Source organism: Musa acuminata, chromosome BXJ3-2, assembly GCF_036884655.1.
Source record: "Musa acuminata AAA Group cultivar baxijiao chromosome BXJ3-2, Cavendish_Baxijiao_AAA, whole genome shotgun sequence".
Taxonomy (NCBI): domain Eukaryota; kingdom Viridiplantae; phylum Streptophyta; class Magnoliopsida; order Zingiberales; family Musaceae; genus Musa; species Musa acuminata.
This window is the reverse complement of record NC_088350.1, coordinates 27,083,670-27,096,399: the sequence shown is the minus strand read 5'-3', so window position 1 is coordinate 27,096,399 and position 12,730 is coordinate 27,083,670. Positions and strand designations below refer to the sequence as shown.

At 42.4% G+C, this 12,730-nt stretch overlaps 1 protein-coding gene across 1 annotated transcript; it reads left to right on the top strand.

Annotated features, from left to right (window-relative positions):
- Nucleotides 1–1,099: 1,099 nt before the first annotated feature.
- LOC135630966 (uncharacterized) lies at nucleotides 1,100–2,366 on the top strand. Its single transcript, XM_065138300.1, has one exon. The coding sequence runs from the start codon at nucleotides 1,349–1,351 to the stop codon at nucleotides 2,216–2,218; it is 870 nt and encodes a 289-aa protein (XP_064994372.1). The 5' UTR covers nucleotides 1,100–1,348; the 3' UTR covers nucleotides 2,219–2,366.
- Nucleotides 2,367–12,730: the final 10,364 nt, after the last annotated feature.

Below are 12,730 nucleotides of genomic sequence, written 5' to 3'. Positions count from 1 at the left end.
CATCGAGGAGCTTCCTTCCTCCGGTTGGAGAAGAAGAAGATGACCAAAGTAGCATGCATCAAGGTCAATTGCATGCTTAATGGGTTATCCTCGCAACCAGCGCCAGCAGTGATGGGTCGTGCATGTTTGTCTGTGACAACTACAATGTATTCATTATTCTGGTCCATTCCATTTCACTTCAGTACAGAATTCTGATGGGGGGGGAGTGAATCACCTTTGACTGCACTTGCCATGGTTTCTGAAGGCCTTCAATTCCATCACCAGGCCTCTTATTAACCAGCAAGAGACCTGCTTACTGTTGAGTGTGCACAATAACAAGCCTATGATGGATCTCTACCTGCAACTCACATGCACCTGCCAAAGAGGAAGACTGTGAAGGCGCTCTTCCTGTCTTCAGAAAGGTGGCAAAATCAATAGAGGAGGATTCGGAGAGAGTTTGCGCACAGAAGCTCACAGAAAGCAAAAGAAAAGGCTTCAAAGGACTCCAATAAGCTTAGTCTATTCCACATGCCATTTCCATGGCGCTGTCCTTCTTGTCCATTGCGTGTTTCAGATATCTCATTGACCACCGTAGAAAGTTCTCAAAGGGATGGGCGTTGGCTTGTTGATGTCATGTCTACCGACGAATCCCTCCTCCATGCAATTTGTGTGGACTGTTCCTGCACATGACATGAGAATATGATTGCATAGTTCTTTAGCTGCAAATACCATTTCAGAGGTTGGATTTTATTCTTTAGCTGCAAGAAGATTACATCAAGTCTGCTGGAGCAGGGTGTAGCCAACTAAGTACAGTGTTTGTGGCTATGTAGTAATAGGTTTGGAATGGGTCCGAATTGGCAACAGCATCCTCCCCTGCAAAGTTGAAAGACAATGGAAGTAATGTTAGAATTTGGAGTCAGATGAAGAGCATGAAAGAATGAATACATGCATACACATTAATTGAGAGGAGATGTTAATGTTTTCAGTCTCTGGACCCAAAGAGAAAAGGTCAAAGCTAAGTGCAATAAAGAGGTGTAAATGTAACAGAGAGCAGTTCCAGGAGAGAGAGAGAGAGAAAGAGAGAGAGAGAGAGAGAGAGAGAGAGAGAGGGGAACCTCTCCATAAGATCCAGTATGAATGTATTAGATATAACTCCTAGTCACAACAAAATCTAATGCAGAGCAGAGCAGAAGCATAAATGATGCATACATCACAAACAGGACCACCATTTCCTCTCCCCGCCCCCAACAGCAGCATCCCACCATACTAACTCTCGTCTTCTCTTCATCTTTTGTTTGTATCATCTCTTATATGCTCTCCTTCCCTCTCTGCCATTTTTGGCTGTCATAGCCGTCAGCGTCGCCGTGACATGGCGACCGGGTGGGTCAAGTCCCTGCATTGCAAGTCTAGCGCCGTGGAGGACGTCGTCTACCCCCCGACGCCGTCGTCCAAGAAGCCGCTGCTTGCCTCCGTCTCCTGTGGCAACTCCTCTCACGCCGTTAAGGAAGTCGTCTCCCTCGTCCCTAAGCGCCCCTCCTCGGCGTCGTCCTCGTCCTCGTTCGCCGAAAAGCACCGGTCCAAGACGAGGGCCAAGCATCACACTAGACCGAGGCCCGCCCGCCCGTCCAAGCCACCGCAGACGGCGCGGGTTCTCGTGGGGCCCACCCACGCGAACCCGTTCCCGACGCTGGCGGAGCTGCCGGCGGGCCACTCCTCGCGGCGTGTGGTGGAGATAATATTTAGCTCGAGCTGGGCATCTTCCTCCTCCTCCGGCAACGGCAGCGGTGCTGCGGCTTTCCCGGGCGAGATCGAGATGCTCTTCCGGGTCCACAACCCGGCCCGGACGGTGGTCCGGTTCGAGGAGTACCGCGCGGCGGTCCGCGCCCGGGCACACAACGACGCGCGCTGCGCCGCCGACGGCAACGAGATGATGCGGTTCTACTGCGGGGGTGGCGCCGGGTGCGTGTACGACGCCGGCGTGGCGTGCGGCGCGGTGTGTTCGGCGGGGAGGAAGGTGGAGGGGGTCCGGACATTCGCGGGGAGCGGCGGGGCGCATGCGTACGGCGGCGGCGGGGCCGGGCGACAGTCGATGCTGGTGTGCCGGGTCATCGCTGGCCGGGTGAGGGGCGAGTCGAACCCCGACTCGGCGGCCGAGTCGGTGAGCCTGGGGAACGGAGAGCTTGTGGTATTGGATCCCAGAGCCGTGCTCCCCTGCTTCCTTATCATCTACAAGCTCTAAACCTAACCATTAACGATTACTTCCTCCTCTTAAAGATTTCTCTTCCATAAAAAGAAATCTCTTCTTTCTTTGTGCCGATTCTCTAACTCGGTCAACCGACTCGGTGGTCTCTGGTTTTTCCAAACAGGTATAGAATTTTTGTTCTGTTGCCCCTTGTCTTCTTTCAAGTTTTCCATTTTGTTCTTGGCGTGCTCGAGTGTGTCAGCTGTATATTTGTGTGTGTGTTGTAAGAAGCTTCTTCGTTTGTTGTTGGATTTGTTTGGTGTGGTTTAGAGGATTTGGATCTGTCTGGGGACAAAAGTGTGGACCAGTGTGTGTTTCTGCCAAGCTTAGGAGAGCCAAAAATCCACGAAAAGAAGGATCCAATTGTTGAATTACACTGGTCAAAGCAGATTAATCTCGGTAACATATATATATACATATAGTTTGTTGGATCTTCTCAAAACAATTCTATGTTGATGGGAGGAAGCTTGGATGATGATGATGAAGAAGATTAGATATGTTAGGCAAATAGATGAACTTCTTCTTTCGATGGCCAAGCTGATCCCCCGCTGCATCCATGGCAGGCATGGTCCCTACTTGGATTTACTCAGTGACAAGCATCTTGCTCAGTAACTCGAGGAATCCAATCCAGCTTTTGTCCAAAGGTAAGCATGGATGGAGTGTGGATTGAAGTACCGAAGACATTCTAGCCAGTGAACTCACTGCAACTTGCTGCTCAAGAACCAAGTCATGGAACAGAGTCCCCTGGCAACACTTGGAATCAAGATACAGAATGCTTTCCTCGCCTCAAGGTAACATGAGATTGCTGTGAAACCAAGGAAAAGTCCTTGGATTTCATGTTTGTCATCGCAGGATCTTCTCTTCGAGGAAGTGGAATCGATGGATGCATCCATCACCTATATAACCTACAACAGGTCGTGACTCCGTTTCATCACTGGCCTTTACTGAGTGGGGTGGGGAACACTATTACCTTCCTTCTGACTCTTCTGCGAGAAGACTTGCTGACTTCCGGAATTAATAGCTCACTCTCGAGTTATCATCATTTATGAATCGAGGGGACCAAAGGCTGCCTTTCCTGCCTGCTGCTTCATCTTTGATCGCAGGTCTGTCCTCAGTCAAAAGTCATTGCAATTCTGATGATCTCCGTTATAGCAAGGGCACCATATCTTCTGGATGTTGGGGAATTGAGTTTGTGAATGTAGGAGAGACGGAGACTATACATGTCGTTGAAATCCTGACACAAATTTGGAGTATGGCTCGTGGGTTAGTGGCACCAAAAGTTGACATGTGAGTTGACTTGAAGCATCGTCCTGTATATTGACCCAAACTAAGAACGAAGAGTTGGATCTGTTGTGGGCTTTTAACAGAGAGAATAAGCTCATAGCTCGCATTCCAGCTAAGAAGAGCCTCTTTTATGATCAATCTGAATCATACAAGCACAAATTAAGCTGTGCAATTAAGAAGAATCAAGTTTGATCACATGAAAAAACACTTGATGAGCTTTAGTTGGGTCTTGTCAAACATTGTCAAGAGAGGATATCAAACAATCAACCTATGTTCTTTAAGGTCTTGTCAGAGTCAGAATAATTAGAGGCTCTTAGTTGGGTCTTCAGACTGTAGGGATTTGTGGTTCTCCAGGGTCAGAGAGAGAGGCATTCAGGTACAGGGTAGTGATTACATCAGCCTATGGTAGCTCTGGACTTGAGATCCGGATCACAGACAACCCCTCACAAGCTCCATTGACCACTCCAAAGAGCTCGAGAGCATCTGCAGCATGATGAACGTCAGCAGAGAAAGGAGCTCAAGATGAGCTACCTTGCTTACCATGAACACCATGCTGCGTTCATGGACTACAGAGTGGTGACTCAACGCCCTACACGAAGAGCGCCGCGCAAGACGCGACATGTGATCGCCTCTTTGGCTTTGCTTGCCACAACGATGCACCATGACCTGTTCTGCTGTCTCAATCTAGCTAAACATTGGGCTCGTGTGTCACTGCCAAGGTCGTCTCTCAAATCTGCAACCAGGAAATCAAGCACGGAGCACTGATATCAAAGACCAAACACCTCTCTCTCTCTCTCTCTCTTTCTGAAGGCGTGCTGCAGAAGCCTTGTTTTCGAAGTTCTATGAGCTCAAAATCCCAAGGCACACGGAACACCTTGATCAGCATCTAATACTTGGCATCAAATCGATCATATTCCTGCTGCGGTGCAAGTAAAAGCTCTGAGGTCTCTCGGCCTCCTCCTCAGACAATAATCACAATGATCCTTTCCAACCACTCTTCACAGCTTTTTCCTCAGAGAAGGGACGATGTTTATTTATAGGGAGGACCGGGCAAGTGGAACGGTGGAGTAGGTTTCGAATTCCGAGGTCAGGAGACGAAGCGAGAGAGAGAGAGGGACGTCTTCTCTCCCTAGTTCAACACTGTTACGTATAGCAGTACTATGTTGCACAGCTGCAGACTGCAGGGTGGCGGAATCGACGTTTACTTTTTCCTGGGTTTTGATGGCCGTCGATGGATAGACGGAAATGTATGGGTTGTGGCAATGTTCTCAAGGAGCTGCAGACCAGTTTTAATCCAAGAGGAGAGAGAGAGAGAACCTGTGGGTCAGCTCTGAAATCCAACTGTAGAGGTTTGGGTCACCTGCAGCTTGATTTATGGGCTTCACTCCTCGTCTCTCTACCACCCCTTCCCTTACTGCTATTTATCTTCCATTTCCAGACTCCACCCCCAAGTACTCTCTCTCTCTCTCTCTCTAAGGTAATCATTTCACCTATCATCACCACCCTCTCTCTCTTTCTTTCGGGTCTCTTCTCTGTTCCCATCCGCAGACTGAAATCCGAGACTTGAGGGGGGGAGAAAGAAGGAAGAACGAGGAAGCTTTTCCTTTGAGGGGAATGTCGTCTGGCTCGAGGCGTCCATAACATGAGATCAATAGATCTTGTATCTTCTTTCCTCTTCTTTTACATCTGGGAGATCTCGGACCAGGCTTCATTCCCCCCAATCACAGCTTCCATCTTCATGGGTAATCTTGACATCCATGCACAGGTCTGCCTTCTTCACCTTCTTGTTCTTGATTGCGGTTTCCTTTGTGCTGTTCTTATTGCTATCTTGGTTTTCTTGATTTCTGATCGTCAAGGAAAGAGAAAAAGGATTGGTGTAATGATGGTGGATCTTGACCAGCTCTTTCATTCTGTCTTCTAGGAAGAAGAAAAAAGAGTTTCATCATTACCTTATCATTGCATTCAGAAAGAATGGATCTTTCTTTCTTTCTTCCTTCCTTTTTCCCTCTTCCTGATGTCAGATCTTATCGATCTTGTTAAATATAACCCTTGTTTGTTCTTCTCATCCGGTTTCTACTTCACCAACCGATGGTTTTATCTTCCAAGTTAGCAGATGGTTATCAACTAGACAACAATCCATATATATGTTGAAATGTACATCTTCCATCCAATTCTTCTCCGTCTCTTTTTGGTGCTTCTTGTGCTTCAAGTAAAACCATACGAACACTTATCAGGTCGTAGTCGATCAAAATCTTTCCCATCTTGATAAGTGTTCTCGAGTCCTTTTGCTTTACAAAGGTTTCATCGCAATATACAATAAGAACACTGTTGACTCTTCTGATGGGTTGTCAAGGTGGAAAACCAGGAGGTATTACCCATCAGTTTGTCGTGAATTTTTTGGGTGCCATCTCACACTGTATAGTTCGTTTTCCGAGATCCACATAAACTTATCAGATCTCTGTGATGTAAAGCACTTGTCATCTCATATGATCTGATAGCTGTAAGCCTGCACTCGAGGATTCTGGAAGCCTGCGTGAGAGCTGGCTTGCAGCATGATCAAGAACGAAGGAACACCTCTCTTATCATTCACTTGTGCAAGTTTCCTCGCAGCGATATTGTGGAGATCCAATCACACACTGGTGTTTAGTTCCAAACAACACAAAGATGCAGAGAAGAGAGACACATACGAAAGCTGGGGGAATAGAATACGTGTGGCATTGACACATACGATATTGTGGAGATCCAATCACACACTTGAACGGCTGTTCAGCTTGATGGAGGCTTAGGGTTCATGAGGTATGTATGGGTCGATGGGTCTCTTAGGGTTTTGCTTGGGAGGAAAACGAGGAACACAACAACAGTGGAAATTATGACTGCGTCAACCTCACGCCTCGAAACCATAAAGACCAACGTCATGCATTGGTTCACATCTCTGACTCCCATCCATCACCTGACAGCCTTTCTCTTAGGGAGAGTCTTTCAAAGTGTAATATTATGTTAAGAGTGTGTCTCCCAAATTTAACAGCCGATGCGCTGTAAACCTCAATCATATACAATTTAACCCTCTAAACCTTTAACACTGACCCCTAAAGAACACCTTATAAACTAATCCTTAGACTCTAATCCTAAAACCTTACCACATTTACACCCTACACGTTAAAAGAACAGTGTCTCAAGCCTGTACATGTACAGTCTATTTGTATAGTAATAGATCAACCTCAATAGTAGCTTGAAGAGTTTCCAATAGTTAATATGATAAAGTATATTTTAAGGAATGATATGAACAATCTGCACATTAGTATTGGTTTATATTAGGGTTGATAAGTATTTTTGGATTATTGAACATGACAAGAAATCCTAAGAATGGAAAGGTTTCCTTTTGTGCAAAAAATACATATTAAAATTAAAATTTGTATATTTTATGAATACATATATATGAAGAAAAAGCTTTGAGTATTCCTTTAATTTCTCTCTAATGAATTTAGATATATTAAGAATAAAAGATGAAAGAAATTGTTCGGGATCTATATGTGTGGATATACAAAAGGGCTTATACTTGAATTGTGGTTAGTTGAATAGAAGAATTTAATTTTTATATAAATAATATAATTAATTTAAATTAACTATTAGGTTTATTATATGGTTTGTTGATTTTTAAGTATCTATACTTTGACTTCCAAGTCTTCTCTCCTCCAACAACAGAAGACTTCTCTTGTGCTGCTTAAGACAACTGTTGCTCAAATTTTGACTTCATTATGCACAGGAGTATAGCAGAATCAATCAGTTTGTATCTGTATCAAGATTAGCTGCACAACATGTAGTACCAGCACGGACTCATTCATCTTCCTCCGAGGAAGCAGAATCAATCTTCTTTCTGTCACCAAATCCCGGTGGAAGCTTTGCTCCCTCACCTGAGGGCACATACTTATGGATGTAGTCCCCGCGGGTGACATAGTAATCTCCACCTTTTCTTATGAGCTTGAAGTCCCTGAGGTGCAACATCCCATGGTTTCGTTCTGAGCATGGAAATGAAGACAGGCTGTAGAGAGACCTCACTCAACAACGGATGAGAAGAGAAAACTTACAGGTCAAGCAGATCACATCGGTCGTGCGCTTCATAAACATCCTTCCAGGATTTGGAACCCCTCGGGGCATAAAATACAGCATTGCCGCTTCCCCATCTTTTCTTAAAGAGTCTGTACCACGATGCATCATCCTCAGATGCCAGTCTCACTGCATAAACGTCCTTCCAGGATTTGGAACCCGTCGGGGCATAAGATGCAGCACAGTCGCTTCCCCATCTTTTCTTAAATAGATCGGACCACAGTTCATCATCGGATGCCAATCTCCTCCACTCTCTGCACACTACAGTTTCCATCGCCATGAAGAGTGTTAAAGAAAATTAACCAGATGGATGAGATTAGCAATTAGAAATTAGGTAGAAAAAGTGCATGAAAGAGAACAAAGATGCGGCTTGTGCACTGAGTGCGCTCCAGAAATCATTATTATGAGAAGGATAACTTCCTATCAATTCCGAGGACATGAATATGATCGCAACAAGATACGTAGATCTATTGAGGAATTCATTCCGTATGGAGAAAGTTTCGATGAAGAAGAAGAAGAAGAACGAAAAGAAAGAATCAAGCAAGAACCACGAACAGGAAGGGAGCCGAGGACGGACCGTGGGCAGCTGCGGCGAGGGAGGTGCAGTCCAACAAGCGAAAGATCTCGAGGCACAGATTCTTCGACAACCTCTCCATCCCTAAAGATCTCTCGGTGCCACCACCACCAAGTTCTGTGAGGATTCCAGAGAGACGAGGAGAAGACGACGATGATGGCTCCAGCAAAAGTCAATGGGACGTTTACCCACTTCATCTTATGGGGCATTCCCACGCGTCATCCACCTCTTGGATGGAGCGCTATGGGGTCCAAATGGCCACGAGACACGTAAAAAGATACCTAAATTGGAAATGCTATAAAAGATACCTAAAAAGATACCTAAATTGGAGATACCTCGGGACAAGAGTTTTGCACTGTTGAATGCTATAAAAAATACCTTACTTCAAAATATTTTTTGCGTGAATTTTCTAAATTATAAAAAAATTAATATTTTTATTAATTTTTTTAAATCGTAAATTTTGAGTGTAATTGGCACTCTTAAAATGTTGAGAATGAAATATTTAAATAAAACATTACTTGATTTTTTAGAGGATATGTTGGTCTTTATGAATCTTATTTAAATATATGTGCCTCAATTTTTGAGTTATGTTGTGAAAAACCTTAATAGTTTACTTTTATGGTTGATGACATGATGTCGTCGTCGAAGAAGATACCCTCATTTGTAATCCAAGAGGAGATAATGTTGCCAAAGCGATAATAAGGTTATCGTCCCCTGAGAGGAAATGGGTTGTCGACACTCAATGATACTGTCAACAAAGATGAAAAGATATCGTCGTCTTTTGCTCCTAAAGAGGATTAGAGGATTTCATCGTCGTTGGAGTAGAGCATAAGAGTTCATCACCATTATTTGTCATATGAGAGAAGCACATAATCATTGACAAATGCTGGTTGTCATCGTCTATATTAGGTTATACTCATTCAGTATAACTATCGTATCTCGAGCTCATTTTTTTTTTTCCTTTACAAATACATGCTGATATGCTTGCAAAGAATCACAACTATTTATGTTTTACAAATAGTAATCACTTTAATTAAAATAAATTTTAAAGATTCATAAATATTTATGTTTTACAAAAAAGTTTCAAGTCTTAATGGCTAAACTGAAAATGTATAAAACTCAAGATCCTCGATGAACTCTACTAAGTAATAGGCAATGCTCCTCCCTACGTCGAAATCTGTAATGTGTTCATATGACTACTCATGAAAAACATGAATAATAAATAATTAAGAAAGTGATTATTAGTACGTCGACACCTGTTCTAAAGTTTTTGGCATATTATCCACTCTTCTATCATGTGAAAACTTCGTTCGAATTTTTGATATATCATTTTATTCTCTAACATATCATTCAATCATTTAGCATATCGACTTTGTTATGACATCCAATCTTCTGACGTCATATTTGATCATTTAAACACAATATTTGAACCTCTAGCACAAAGTCAGTTCCTTAGCATATCGATTATTCCTCCGGTTCGATATCCATGATAATATTTCGATGTGATGTTCGACTCTCTAGTTACTATTTGATTTTCTAAATCTATTATTAAAATATTTTTTATGTCTATTGTCTAAAAAATATATTAGTTTATCAAACTTATTAATTGATTTTATAATCAAAATGTAAAATTAAAAAAGATGAATCCATAAGGTGACTTTGATCGGTACAACATATTGACAATAAACAAGTTGACACTGTTAGGAACGAGTCGATGCTAAGAGGGGGGAGGTTAATTAGTGTAGTGGATAAAATCATCGGTTTTAAAAAATTTTCATTCAATTAAAGTCTATTTCGGAAATATAACTTGAAATTGAAAGCATACGGAAGCATACTTAAGAAGTAAGTAAAGTAGTTTGCAATATATAAATGACAACAATAAAAATGCAAACAAGAGAAATACACGCCAATTTTATAGTTGTTCGATCGTCCAACCAACATCCACTCCCAATACTTCCTCCAATAAGATCATCGGCTTTAACTATTTATCTTTCTTGAAGGGCAAAGATCAATTACCCCGTTACAGAACTTTTACAAGTGGTTCACGCTCCTTTTACAAACTTTCACACTTAGAAACGATGGAGGTGAACTCTCAACTTTTGCAAGCTATTTCACTATAGTTTCGAATCAGTTCTTATCACTTCTCTTACTTTATCGACTGAGAAGTAAGGGGTATTTATAGCCCTCAATTAGATTCAAAATTAGAGCAAAAAAAACTCTCATCCTGGGTTTTTTGGGTCCTAGCGGTACCATCGCCTGTGCTGGGCGGTACCATCGCCTGACAGTCTCGGAGGCTGAGTCTGGGCAGTACCACCGCCTGACATAGTCTCAGAGACTGTGCCATGACGATGCCACCTATTGGATCACTGTTCGGACCTTTCACTTGGCCCAACATAGCCCGGCCCAACTGACCCCTAATTAGGTTGGCCCAATTCTTTCCGAATTATGTGCTAACTACGAAATTTAAGGCATACAATAAGCTAAATAAGTTCAATAAGCCTATGTTTCTTTCGGCAAGCTTCCGACGATTTCTCGGCAATGTTCCAACAGACTCCTAGTAAACTTTTGGACTTCACGACGATCTTCTTGATGAGTTCCGATGAGCTTCTTTAGTAAGCTCCTGAACTTCTCGGTCAATTCCAGTAGAACTTCCAACAAACGTCCGAACTTCCGACGAACTCTCGAACTCCCAACGAAATCTCGTTCTTGACTCCGGAACTTCATTTTGCTTTATGCCTTGATTGCTATCATAGTTAATCCTGCACAATTAAAATCTACTTCAATCTTAGACAATTATTACAAAGCTTGAATCATGTTGTCAGGCATGTCATTGGTTCATCGACGCTTCGTCCGATTCTTAGACGCATCGTCTTCTCTTATGGTCTATTGCCCAATCGGCTAGTTGACCTCCGCAACTCTGATTTTCTTAGTGTAATTTTCGTTCTTCTTGGCCCAATGCCCGAACCCATGGCGTGAAGCCTTCTACCGATACGTCGATCGATCCTTTGGCTCGACATCTAATCTTCTGACATGTTTCTCTTTGGCCCAACATGATTCTTCCTACTTTAATTGTCTCTCCCTGATCGAAGCTTCCTACGTTACTCAAAAATACAGATCAAATCATAAATATTATCAATTAGTTTTATCATTAAAATCTGAGATTCAACCGATACTGTTCGGTGGGGCAAATTTGGTACATCACCTTTTAGAGATCATTGTTTTTAAAATTTGAGAAGGAAGGTTCATGTTTAGAAAATACTAAAATTAGGGTATTTTTTAAGAGATTCGCCCATTTGCTTTGTTACTTCTGCAATTTGCTTAGATATGTTTATATTGCCATTAGTATATGGCTTCTAATGCCATCCTACCCCTTCTTATTAGCAGCTGCAACAGAGTTAATGCCGTACGTATCTCCTGAAGAGCATCATGTCTGAGATTGTCGTCCTTCACGTGACCGACAAGAGACCAGAAGGAGGGCTAATTACATATATTACTCATGTATTTTGAGTAATACATGAGTACGGCATGTATTATCGATTTGCAGTGAAACATCTTATTTTATTTATCATAATATTATCAATTTTATTAATAAAAATATAAAGATGAAAGATAGAAAGATAATTTTAATATTCTGATTGACGGTGACATGAGAGACAACATTGATGATGGTGGACTATGTCATCATTGGGAGCCATAAGTGATTGTTATGGATGGGGAGAGTGACACTGAGAGGTAAGAGCTGTTCTATATTTATGTTGACGTCAACATACTTGTCGAGCGATCCTTTCATACACTTCACATCTATGTCAGCACTAGTGTAGATGTCGAATGACCCTTTCGTCACTCTACATCTACATCGACATCGATGTAGTTGTCGAGTAGCAAAAGGACCGCTTGACATTTGAATTGATGATCGTTTTATCGCTTAGTAATTACGTCGACATAGATGCAACGTGATGAAAGGGCTGTTCAGCAAGTGCATCGATGCTAACGCAAATGCGAAGCAACAAAAGAACAGCTCTAGTAGCTTTTGTGGATAAGGAAAGCAATGGTGAGAGGTAAGGGTAACTTTGTTTCTGCGTTGGCATCGATGTAAATGAAATGCAACCCTAAACTCTTGTTGTCACTCTCTTTGTCTACAATAGCCACCCGAGCGACTCTTTCGTAGCTCTACATCTGCATCAACATCGACATTGTTGACGAGCTGTGAAAGGCCCGTCGACGCAAATGCAAAGCGATGAAAGGATTACTCGACAACTTCATCGACGTCGACATATATGTAAAGCAATCCTTAACTCTCATTGTAGCTCTCCCTATAGGCAACAACCACCTATGGCTCCTCGTGATACAACTATCAATGTCGTCCGATACTATCAATCGAAATATTAAAATTATTTTTTTTATTTTTATTTTTATATTTTCATCGATAAAATCGATTATATTAAGATAAATAAAACTATATATTTCAGTTTCATCATTATTGAGATTTTAATATAAATGCTTGTACTAGTTACTAAGATTTTGAGCTGTGTGACTTAGGAAAGAGA